We start from the raw sequence: 13,003 nt of genomic DNA on the forward strand, positions 1-13,003 counted from the left end.
AGTTGACCATGGGAGAGGCCGTGCTCCCAGCCGGTCCAAAGTACAAGGCCGGGCTATTCCCGGACGTGCGGGGGCGGGTTGCGCGTCCCGGAGTGTCCCAGAGTCCCCGGCGCGCTAGGCGCACCTACGTGCGCACCGGAGAGCAGCGCTTACCATGGAACATGGTCTGCGGGAGGTGGGTGTAGTCATGATGACTGGGACTGCAGCAGGAGCGAGCTCTCAACCCCCATAATCACGCCCTGGACCCCGGTCATCCGCCGAGTGGCCGCACGCCGGTACTGGGCAGGACAGTCTCGGCAGCTGGCTCCTCTCACCCACGCCGCGCCTAGTCCATCCATCCCAGGAGAGGCCGCATGCATCACCCGCTGGCCAGGCGCTCTGACTTTGCCATAACTTCCGTAGGCTCTGCCGGCAGAGTAGGCAGGGTACTTTCAGTTTCTACTTTGCGCTGGGTCTTCAGGTTCAATGTTTGGGTTTTATACCCTTAGCGTCTTCCCCATGCACCTGGACCAGGATCAGTGATCGCTGCAAATTTCGAAAGTACCTCAGGAGAAGCCAGCTGGCCTTCTGGATCAGAGAGATTCGGCTAAAAGGCTTTCCAAATGACTTCTAACCGCTTTGGCAAGCCTGGGAGACTGGGAGCTAAAAACCCCGGTTGATAATATGTCCACAGAAGCCGCAAATGTGCAGCAGTGTGAAGGCTCGCTATTGCAAGTCAGTTCCACTGAGGAGGCGTCGCTGCTTCTGCCGCTGATGTGGCGGACGTTGCCAAGTCATCTTAAAAAAAAAAAAAAAAAAGGAAGTGAAGAACGATTAAGAGGGTCACGCCCTCTGCCCCTCCAAGTTCTCTAACTAGTTTCTTTCCTTTTTGTCCTCTGTGCAATGCACCTGCTCAGGTGGGACTTTAAGGAAAAATAATTCTTGTGAGCTCACCTAGTATAGTTGGTCAGTGGTATTTTAGAAAATTAAAATTCGTTAGGTAGAGGACGTAGAAGTTACTCAGTAATTGCTAACTAACCCTCACAGGTGCATTTACCTGACATGACTAATAAACTATCTATCTTGATTGCTTTATTGAAAAAAAATTTTTTTTGTAGTAGGTGTGAGTCACTAAGGTGATTTCTAATTTACTGCTGTTTCTCATAAGCAGCACAGACCTTGCTCAGGTGAAGGTGGATAGAGCAAACCAACAGGAGGAAAGATCAGAGATCTCGCTGATGGTTCCCATTTATCTAGCATCTGCTCTATGCCAGTACTGTGCTGGGCATTTTACATATGCTATGGCATCCGAAGCTTTCTGTGAGGCATACCACTTTCTTATATGCAGTTCAAAGACAGATGTGGGAACAGAGGCTTCCTTCAACAGAGCTAAGTTAGCATAGTTGGCCTAATTAGGACAAAATCCTTCTGCAGGCTGGCTTCAAAGACTCTGCTTCCATCATCCCCTGTGTAAGAAAAGTCCATGAAACCTGCAGTGTAGACACTAGGATATTTAGAAGGAAGGTGACTTTGGAGTGGTGGGTATGCCCTTAAGTCTCTAAGGAGTCGTGGGAAGGTTTCTGGAGTTTGTGGTTCCTAAACTGACATCTGAACAAGATCAGAGTCATAGCTGGTTCAGAGAGAGCTTCAAACTCTCTTGTGGTGTAACAGTGAAAAGAATCACAGGGGAAGGAGTGAGAAGGGACCGGCTCTGTGCTAGAGTGTGAAACGAAGAGGTTCAAACCGGGCAATTGGCTGTGCATTCTGCTGGTACTCTTATCGTTCACATTCGATCTGTAAACTCATGTAGTTAGTGCTCTTCCCAAATAAATGTTACCAGGTGACTACAGAGGCTGATTAAAGAGGTTTCCACAGTTTCTCTGGCCTACAACTGCCCTTTCATCTTTCTCATAGCATTGGGGAATTTGAGTGCATATATAATTTTTATTAACCTAATATTTTTATTGATTATTTAGAAATTTCACATAATACACCCTGATCACTCTTCCTTGTCGCTGCGCCCTGTTTCTGCGTTCCTTCATGAGTTGGGCTCTGTTCTCTTGGGACCTGACTCATCTTCACTGCAGCCACTGGCCTTTCTCATGTTCTCCAGACAGCTCCACTCCACTGATGTCGTTTACCTGGGATATGACTAGAATCCAATATTGCTGTGTGACAAGCACTATGCCAGTGAGAAAATGCTTCAAGGAAGGACAATAAAGATGTCCACAAAAGCAGGCAGAGGAAGCAAGGAAAACAGGGGAGAGGTGGCAAATGAAATCAGGAAACCAGGCCGAGTGGGAAAACCCACACACTTCCAAAATTGTCACCGAAACTTAGGAAGTAGAAAAAGAAGAGGTTGTAGCGACTGTTAAAGATTAATTCCATAAACATGCCTAGGTCTGTGATAAAAATACGAAACTCCCTGGCCCTGGGGTAGAAACTGTAACAAGCTGTTCTTGTTCTGAGCTTTCCCTTCTCCCTTTATGCTGTTCAGCTTTTGGGGTTAGAGTCAAAGAATGTCTATCAACAATGAACCAAAGGGGAAATTGTTTTCCTTCCTGGTGCAGTCACCATAAAAAAGGACAGAACGATACTGGTACGTAGGCAAATCCTGAGGAGAAGGAGGGGAAAACAGAGGGCCAGGAGAGGAGAATCACTTTTTTTATAGGACTTTGTTTGTTCTTAAGTGGTAAGAGTGTCTTCTGAAGAAAATATTTCAAAAACATTTGGAATTTTAAAGGTTATTTTTAAATGAACACCATTGAACCATATCGTATTATAGGAGGATTCTAAGAAAATTAGTGTCATTCTGAAAGAATCAATACAGATTCCTAAATCAGTTGTTTGCTTTACAGTATACACTGAACATATTGATAGACAAGGATAAGTGTTTTATGAAGTTTTAGAATGTTGATGGTGGAATAAGTGAAGTAGGAAGCCAGGCCTGGTTGTGCAGACCTGTAATCCCAGCTACTCAAGAGTCGAAGGCAGGAGAAGTAAATTTTCAGTTCCTGCTTTGTTAAATTAATGAGAGTATGTCCTTAAAAATAACAGAGTAAAAAGAGGACTGGGGGTATAGCTACAATATTGAGAGTTTGTTTAATTTGCAGGAACCCCTAGGTTCCATCCCCAATATCATCAAGAAGAAGGAGGAGGAGGAGAAGAAGAAAAAAAATAAGACAGTGATAAAAAATGATTAACACTGAGAAATAGGAAATACTAAAATAAATGATAGGATGCTGACTTAAGAGAGAAAATTATTAAGGTTAGCGAATATCTTTTTAACGTTTACACTTTACAATCATTAATCAAATAGTCAATTATTAATCTCTCTGTTGCCCAGGCCTGCCTTGAACGGGCACTCTCTATTTAAGCCTCCTGACTATTGAGATTCCATGCATATACCAACATCCACAATGAAAATTTACTTTTTTGACTAATTATCTATACTCATTTTTCCTGACCAAATAGGATATCTATATCTATCTATCTTATCTAGCTATCTTATCTAGCTATCTTATCTATCTATCTTATCTATCTATCTATCTATCTTCTCTATCTATCTATCTATCTATCTATCTATCTATCTATCTATCTATCTATCTATCTACCCACCCACCTACCTATCTACATAACTGTGCTCTCTGAGTTCTAAGCTCTTGTGTTGTTCAAGGGCATTTCCTCAAGTTTCTATGACTTAATATTTGAGGCAAAAAGATTAAAATAGTAAATATTTCAAACACACACAGATGCATAGCTTCTGGGACCTATGGCTTTTTTGGTTGTTGCTTGTTTGTTTGTTTGCTTGCTTGCTTTTTATGTGTAGCTTTGGTGCCTATCTTGGAACTAGGTCTTGGAGATCAGGCTGGCCTCAAACTCAGTGAAATCTACAGGTCTCTTTTGCTTCCTGATTGATGGAATTAAAGGCGTGAATCATCACTGCTTGAAGGGGACCTATGTTTTGAGAGATCCATTCTTCGTCTACTGTTATGGCCATAGATATTTTAAGCTATATTTGGACAATGAGATTCTTTACTTTTTCTTGAGCTTCATGAATTTAGAGGCTGAGTTGACGATGCATGCTCACACGAATAGTAATGTATGTCTTTAAGGTGGCTTGATATGGAAAAAGAAATGATGTCAAATGTGTCATTTAATAACTCAGTGTGTTATGAGAAAGAAAAAGTGAGACACTATTTTAACCAGGGAGTAAAAGTAGTCTAAGACCATTTTATTGTGAAATTAGTGTATAAGAATGTTAATCCACCCTTTCAAGAAGAAACCTGCAATAATTTCCTGACCTATAATTTTAAATCAGATAGGAGTTTTATGTATTTGCACGGAATGAATTTTGGACATTAGTAAATGGTAATTAAGCATCTATTTATGTGTCATAAACGCTTGTTACATTCCTGAATAAATCATAAATTGACAATGCTACTACATATAGATTTGATAATATTCAGTTTGAAATTTCTAATTATACCCATAACCAGGACATATTTGTTCTTTACATCATTTGTGAGATTCAGCTAATTTTGTCAGATTTTACCAATAGCACAAAAGGAGCTGAAAACTGTGTTTTCTAAAACTCTGTAAAAATGTCCCATGAAACTATTAATTTTTTGGAAGGCATACTGGAGTTCGAGAATAAACATATTTAGTTAAATGGAATGAAGTCCAAGGATAGGGCCAAAGACTCTCTGCTTTGGCCACTACAAGACTGAAAGTGATTTTTTTTCTGAAGGTTCAGTTAGAAATGAGGAACTCTGCTATTGAGAAGTAAATGTAACATTTCAGGGATTGTTAGAGCTATGGGAACAAAATGAAGTTCATGAGTGTAGATGCTAAAACACTGAAGTCATAACATGTGTGGGGAAAGACCTTGTACCACAGTCCCTGCTGAGTCAGTGCGGGAACAAAATGTGTGCCCACCAGCAAAGCCAACACAATGGCAGCAACGTAGGAAAGTCAGAACTTCATAAAACAAAGGAGGATGCATTTTCAAAATAGTAATAAGTATCTCCCAAATCCACCGAGTGTGAGTAAGAGGGTGACTGGAGCACATGTCCCCTTGTTCTGCCTCGTCCTGAAGACAACCACACACATAGAGCAGTGCAGGTCTACCTAGAGGGCATGGAAGTGAGGGAATAGAGTGCGGAAATTTTCAGAGATATTTGGAAATGATGAAAACAGTGGCCCCAGATTTCACAAATGAACGCACAGGAAGTTTTCAGTTTTGAGATGTGTCGAAGCATATCTGCATATTAAATGGCAAAATTAGGTTCTGCAATAGTGGGGAGAATGGAATCGAGAAACTAAACTTACCCGATAGTTTTCCTACCCTCCCGATTAATTTCAGCCTTTTATAGTTTTCAAGAACCAGAATCTGCAATGTAACAATAGTTTTGCAACGCTTTGAGATATCCCCTGAACACTCAGACACTGTAGGCACAGGTATTGTTTGGTCAAGTATTGCTCATGTTACCTTTTAGAAAGAGCAGCCATAGAGTAAGAAGTTTGCTTTACTTAGTTCGTTTGTGTGCTAATGAATATGTGGTTGAGAATTGGGGCTTTTACAATATCTGTTGGATCTGGGAAGGGACTATGCCTTAAATCTCTGCCTTTATATAAGGCTAGTCAATGAAATTGTACCTAAAACAATTTTTTCCTTGGAGGGAGTTTGAAGATTATAGAAAATGTTTTGCTTAAAAGCACTCAGTGACTTCCTTCTGTGCTGTCCAGCTACTGTTTGAAGATATCGTGCTGTTGTGCACTCTTGGATAGCTGCTACGATCCCAGTCAGTCCAGAGTCCTTTGAGTCAGTAGATTCCTTCCAGAATCCCATGCTATACCCATTTATGCCTGTGGGTAAATGGAGACCTCAGTTGAACAAGTCTTGACCTGCTTTGATCACAGAGATCAGAACACTGAGTGAAGTTATGCTAATATCCAGGAATCCCAACGACTGACTGGCAATTATATGCCTAAGATTCTGGTACACGTCAGTCCTCACACTTAGCAGAAATTTAAATATTCTCTATTATAGAAGGCTATATCATTTAAATACTTTTATTGTCATATTAGAGGTTAGCTTGATTTTCTTCTCTCTTCATTAAACCAGGTTTATTCCAAAATATCTGTCGTTACTTTAGATTCTTGGGATAATCGCAACCTCTTATATATGATGTGGAGTGATTAGGTATATGGCAACAATGACATTAGTAAAGCAGTCTAGAGAGATATTGTACCTCCATGAGTTCTTCGGTACTGCCAGTGCACCATGATTTGTGTCAGTTACCTGGTGCCCTAACTGCCATTAATGTAAGAACACAAAACAAACTGAATTTTCAAGAGATAGAAATACTAAGTGATTGAAGCTTTTGTGACAGAAAATAATTTTTATAGACAGCTAGTGGGGCATGACATAATGCTGGCTTATTATGTCCTATGAAGAGGTAATTGTTTGCTTTGATTTCCTATGTCTTTAATTAAATTAGTAATTATCTTGATATTTAACTAGAAGTTTTCTAGTCATGCCTCTTTATATTTGTTGTGATGTGTGTGTGTGTGTGTGTGTGTGTGATTTGCTTCCTTTAAGGTGTTAACTTGTATACCTTTCATTCTCTAAATTCTTTATTGCCATCTAGGGCTGCAGGGATGGCCAACAGGTAAATTCTTGATGTGAGAGTTTGAGAACCTGTGCTGGGGTTCATAGACAATGGGGGCCTGTGTCCAGTGCTTCTGTGATGAGAAGGAAAACGGAGACAAGAGAATCCCGTGGAAACTCATGAGCCAGAGAGCCTGGCTGTGCACATAAGGAGGCAGTAAGAGAGTGTCTCAGAAAAGGAGGGAGCCAGGTACTGACAGCTCGGGGCCTCTGGTCTACACAAGCGCTGTCATATAACATACCTCCACACACAAAGACACACACACAGACACACACACACACACACACACACACACACACACACACACAAAGGTAAATTTTAAATAATTTGTTTGTCAAAAGTGAGGTCTCAACTTGGTTGGGCAGGCTGGGCACAGGATGCAGGTTGGGGGCAGGACTGAAATAAAAGAAATTAATATTATTATAAAAAGAGAAGAAAAATAAAAAACTGTGATATCTTTGATGGTAATTGTAACCTAAACCAGATTACTAAATTTCTAAAACAAATTTTATGAAATTTGAAGCCATTTACCAAAAACAAATATTTTGTTTGCTTCATAATCATCTACTTGATTTATGTGAGCTTTTATATACCTATCTTCTGCTTTTTTACATGGCTGTGTGTCCTAAAATTAGCCTAAAACAGTTAAATAGCAAATAAATCAAACATGATTGTGTATACTGGTTTATTGAACAGACAAGAATAATCCAATGCCCTACACTATAGGCATTTGCAAGCATTTGCTAGTAGTAGCCCTTTTTTAAACCAAAGATTCTGAAAATAAAACTTAAATGTAACCAAATCAAATAAAAAGCAACAAAATAGAGAATTCTTAAGAACTTAAAAGGAAAAAAAGCTAAAAAAAAAAGTTCTTGGTATCTACGTAACAGTTGACGTCAGTCTGATTAAATTCTGAGTTTTGAAGCTGGTATTTCAATCTGGGCAGGAGCTACAGCATTCTTTTATGACTTTAATATTCCCCAGATTATTTTAAAAATCTTTTGTCTTATTGGCCTAGATTAGATTTGGTACAATTATTTCTTTATTGTTATTATTATTCTTAAATGAGATCTTTATTGAATTTCATCTTGCCAAAAGAGATAAAAGTCCATGACGAACCCGTTGTTGAAAGCATACCTCTTTAGTGTCTGGATTCCAGCCATTTCTTTTCTTGAAGTGCAGCTAACTCAATGCAGCCTTTCAGCAAATAGAATTAACTGGAACTTTGCTCTCCTGTGGAATTAAACAGCAACTTAAACAGTAATGCATTTGTGGGGGACCCTCTTGCCAAGGCTCTGGTCTCTCCTACCTCCAAGGAGGTGCCGAAACAGCCTCTCTGTACCCTTCTTGTACTGATAGTGCATAGGAATAAAGACCATACAGCAAAGACACACACTGTTGATATTAACACCTTTCATTGGCCTGTGAATTACTTGACAACTCTAAATATACTATAACCATACAAGGGACTTCGGTCATCTTGTGTTTCTTTTATCAGGTTCATTTCTCTGTTTGGGAATAAAGATGCTGCTTCATGTTGTTTCCTGGTCTTATTTGAAAGAATCCACATAATGAAAGTGGAACTCAGGATGCCCATTACATTGGACTTCGGTTTCTGTTAGGGTTTATTACTAGATGCTTCTGTCATATACTATTTTTTTTTCACTTAATTTTCATGAAGTCATAACTTTCTTCCTCTGAAAATATTGACTCTATCTCAATTATATTCTGTTGTACATAACCACTTATTTTAACACTTGATGCATATGCAGCTCTTATAGATTATAAATACAAATATTATTTCAAACCGTAACTTCTAAGGGGAGTTGAAATTATGTTTAATTTATTTCTTGTAGCGTCCTCCAAAAGACATATGTAATATGAAAATGTTCTATGCTAAAGTGACTTAAATGGCAATATTTCATTTAATGGTTATTTAGTCAGTTGCATGACGGGCTCATTGTGAGTTACACAGAAATGTAGGCAGCAGAAGTTTTGCATGCAAAGTTTCTTCTGCTTTACATTTTCGAGCCCAATTTGCAAATACTTCCCCATATGTGTATATAAATATCTTTTTTTGTGACTAGATATATGACTTGTAGAGGACCAATAATTTTTAAACTAACACTTTATTACAGATCAGTTAGTTTGGATACAGTCTTTTAAATTATCTTTGATGCTCTTTTTTTTTTTACATGATTTTACTCAACATGAATGAAGCATGTTATACCCCATCTTTTTTGAGTCCTTACCCCTCGTTTCCATGTCACATTCCTAAACTATTCCAATTTTATACTTCTAGTTATTTATTTATTTATTTATTTATTTATTTATTTATTTATTTATGTTTTTCTGTCTGCCTATCCACTATGATGTTTTCATTCGGCAGAACTGCTTCTAGCACCATAATTGATTGATGCCCTTTCTGTGTCACATGATCCTCACTGATGTCTTTAACCACAGCCTTACATGTAAGCTACCTTCTGCATCCATGGGTGCATAGGTTAGTCATCCATGGGTGGTTCCAACAAGCTAGGGTGTGCTATGCCTAGACATCCCAGAGAGTTCTAAGCTCAACATATGCAAACATGCACTCTTTCTACCTCCTTCTCCTCACTCTATGCCCTTCCCGAGTGTGCACTTCAGCTGCAGTTATCGCCCTGGTTCTAAACAAGGAAACAGTGAAAGGAACTCCTCTAGCCTCTGGTGGTCACTATTTGCTGGTATTATCCTTTCTCATTAAGTGTTGCTGCCTTGGGCTAGGTTTTCGTCTATAAAACTTATAATTTTCTGAGAAATCACCATACAGATATCTAAAGGGACTTTTCTGGTTTGCACTCTCACCAGCAATGAAGGAGTGATCTCCTTACCCCAATCCTCTCCAGCATAATGTGTCATCAATGCATTTGATTTTAGCCATTCTGACAGGTGTAAGATGGAATCTCAGAGTTGTTTTGATTTGCATTTTTCTGATGGCTAAGGATGTTGAGCATTTTCTTAGGTGTCTTTCAACCTTTTGAGATTTGTCTGTTTAGGACTGTACTTCATTTTTTTATTGGATTATTTGTTCTTTTGATGTCAACTTTCTTGAGTTTTTTTTGCATATTTTGGAGCTCAATCCTATGCCCTATGTGGGGTTGGTGAAGATCTTTTCCCATTGTGTAGGCTACTGTGCTACCTCGAGACCCAACAGCACCGCTTTGGGTTATATACCCAAAGGAAGCTCATTCACACCACAAGGACATGTGCTCAAATATGTTCATAGCAACATTATGTGTAATAGTCAGAATGTGGAAACAACCTACATGTAACCAGAGAATGTTCTTTCATTCCCAGCCACTCATACCTGAATAATCATACAGAAATTATATTAATTACAACTCTGCTGGTGTAGAAAGTCCTTCTGTCTATGTGTTGCTTCTATTGGTTAATGAATAAAGAACTGGCTTGGCCTATAGCATGGGAGGAGGAGGGCAGAGTCAGGGAGACACCATGGAGCTGCCAGTGTCAGACATGCTGAAACCTGGTAAGCCACTGCCATGTGGCGATACACAGATTAATGGAGATGGGTTAAATTAATATGTAAGAGCTAGCCAATAAGAAGCTAGAGCTAAGGGACAAAACAGTGTTTTAATCAATATAGTTTCTGTGTGGTTACTTTGGTTCTGGATGGCCAGGAAGAACAAGAGACCCCTCCTCCCACATGCTGCTTTGCCAATAGCTTAGGCATACTCCTGGCTAACTCTTATATCTTAAATTAACTCATTTCTATTAATCTATGTATTTCCATGAGGCTGTCACCTAATTTTAAGGTTTTCCAGCATCTTTCTCCTTCAGCGGTTACATGGCATCTCCTTGGCTCTGCCTACTTTCTCTATATATCTCTGTTTGGATTTCCCACCTAGCTACTAAGCCATTGGCTGAAACAGCTTTATTCATTATCCAATAAAAGCAACACATACACAGAAGGATATCCCACATCACCTAGAGACTCCTCAACTGAAGAATGGATAAAGAAAATGTGGTATATTTACACAATGCAGTACTACACAGTGGAAAAAAAGTAATGACATCTTGAAATTTGTGGGCAAATGGATGGATCTGGAAAACATTATGTTGAGTGAGGTAACCCAGACCTCCCCCCCCCGCAAAAAACCAAATATTATATGTACTCACTCATAAGTGGCTTTTAGACATAAAGCAAAGGAAAACCAGCCTATAATTCACAATCCCAGAGAACCTAGACAACAGTGAGGACACTAAGAGACACATACATGGATCTAAATAAGAAGGAAAAAAGGACAAAATCTTCTGAGTTAATTAGGAGTATGGGGGTCATAAGAGATGGTAAAAAGGGAGGGGTAAGGAAGTAAGGGGAGCAGAGAAAAATGTGTAACATTGAAAACAATAGAAAAGAAAAGAAAAAGAGCAGCACACACACACACAAACCTTTCTAATTAAAATGTTTTAGAAAACACTTGTCACTTTTTCAGGGGCTTCCAGTTTCTAGTTTGTGCTTCTCCTGGAACTTCATGGCACACAATATATTTCATGGCTTATGCCCTCTCCTGTCACTGGGATGCTAAATCTTCATAAAAGTCTTTTAGTCAACAGATCTATTTCATTTATCCTTAAAATTAAACTTAAGTTTTATTTCCTTGGGTGCAATCTGTTTATGGTCATCATATGTAACAGGTCATGTCTTCCTATTAAGTGTTTATCGGTTATATTCTGATTGTTTTGCAATTTTCCACATTGTAATGTACTTGGAGAACTAACCCTCTCCTTTGCTTGTGATATATATTAAGGGTTTGTCTTGCATTATGTATTTAATACATATCTGTTGACTAGATAGATGGTTTTGGTTGCTGTGCAAGCCATATTAGTAAACTTTCACAGTTCTCAAAATAAGACAGCCATCTTGTCTGTGGTTGTACACTCAGTGTTTAGCACAGTACTTGAACACCCTAGGGATCAATAAGAGTATCACATATCACATGAGAGGTGGATGCAATCATTCACTCTGACATTATCAACTGGAAACTAGAGTATAGATTAGGTGGACCATCTCACCTCTTGGTAATCTAAAATGTGAATTGACTCCACCTTTAAAAGGCATTGAATTTGTCTTATATTTGAAAGACAAATTCACTATTACAGCATATTTATCTGATACCAAAGTGTTAACTAACATATAAAATTATGTTCAAAACAAAGGTCTAATGTAAAGGATAATTGGTACCTTGTGTTTAATAACTATAAATACTTAAAAACTGTAATAGATAATGATATTATAAGGCTTTTTTAAAAACATTGTGTGCAGGTAGTCCTAAAATCAACTCTTTCTCTGCGTGTGTGTTTATATATAAGTTGCATGTTCTGTAATAAAAAGATGAACTACTATAAGCCTGATAATAGAAAGACAATTAGTTAAACATGAAAATGCTTCCTACATATAACATTCAAATGTTGCCTTTTAATACTACTACTACTACTGCTATTACCATTAGCTAGAATGTTTTTATTTTCACTGTAAGGGTAGTTTTGCCATTTCATGTCCCCACTCCCTCTGAAGAATAAAGAAGTCATGTCCTGGGGAGGCGATCACATCTAGAAAGCACTTCAGCTTGGCCTGGTTTTATTTGGAACACTGATTTATGGCAGCTCTTTGGTTTCCGCAGTATTTATGGTGACTGCCAGTGGTTTCTAGGTGGCCCTGTAAATACAATTTTGTAACTGCCTTGGCAGATGGAAGGTTGTATTGCAAAAACTGTGTCTATAAAACATGCTTTATAAACTATTTTAAGAGTTGTTTTGATGGTGGTTTTGAGTTTGTGTTGGAAATTATAAATTAAAATATTACCTCAACTTTAATCACATGCATGTAAGTTGATTACTGTCAAGCTACATTCGTTGATTAATAGACATTTGTATTTAGTTCTAATTAACCTTCTTAAATGCCCCTATATTTTAAATACTTTGAAAGTATCTCATGCCACTCATATTTCAGTCATGTTGTCAGGATAGAATGACCACAGGAAAAGACTTCTCTAAAACAGACCATAGGAAAAGACTTCTCTAAAACAGATCATTTATATAATTTATATATAATAAATTTATATTGTGACACAATGAATGAACAACCATGAGTCTCTGTGCATCTCCGCCAGTAATGTAAATGCTAAAATATGTTACCACATGCATTTGAAGAAAATGAATTTTCTACAAAATTTCCTCCTGGATGTGTATACCTATTTAATACTCAAGATGTTTGTTGATGCTCAGTAAGATAGGTCTATGAATGAAGGTTCTCGCTGTCAAATCCAGTAACATGATTTCAATACCTGTGA

The 13,003-nt window shown here is 38.4% G+C and overlaps 1 protein-coding gene and 1 long non-coding RNA gene across 8 annotated transcripts in view; one reads left to right on the top strand and one right to left on the bottom strand.

The window, feature by feature from the left end:
• Il7 (interleukin 7) overlaps positions 1 to 774 on the bottom strand; it is a 40,558-nt gene extending 39,784 nt beyond the window's left edge. Inside the window, exon 1 of the mRNA XM_048420753.3 lies at positions 154 to 774. Within this exon, the coding sequence (XP_048276710.1) occupies positions 154 to 163 (10 nt within the window). The 5' untranslated portion in view covers positions 164 to 774. The remainder of the gene's footprint in view (positions 1 to 153) is intronic.
• LOC125391409 (uncharacterized) overlaps positions 1 to 13,003 on the top strand; it is a 66,159-nt gene that overhangs the window by 35,405 nt on the left and 17,751 nt on the right. The gene's annotated exons all lie outside the window — the stretch shown is intronic.

This window comes from Myodes glareolus, chromosome 16 (genome assembly GCF_982192425.1).
Source record: "Myodes glareolus chromosome 16, mMyoGla1.1, whole genome shotgun sequence".
Lineage (NCBI taxonomy): Eukaryota > Metazoa > Chordata > Mammalia > Rodentia > Cricetidae > Myodes > Myodes glareolus.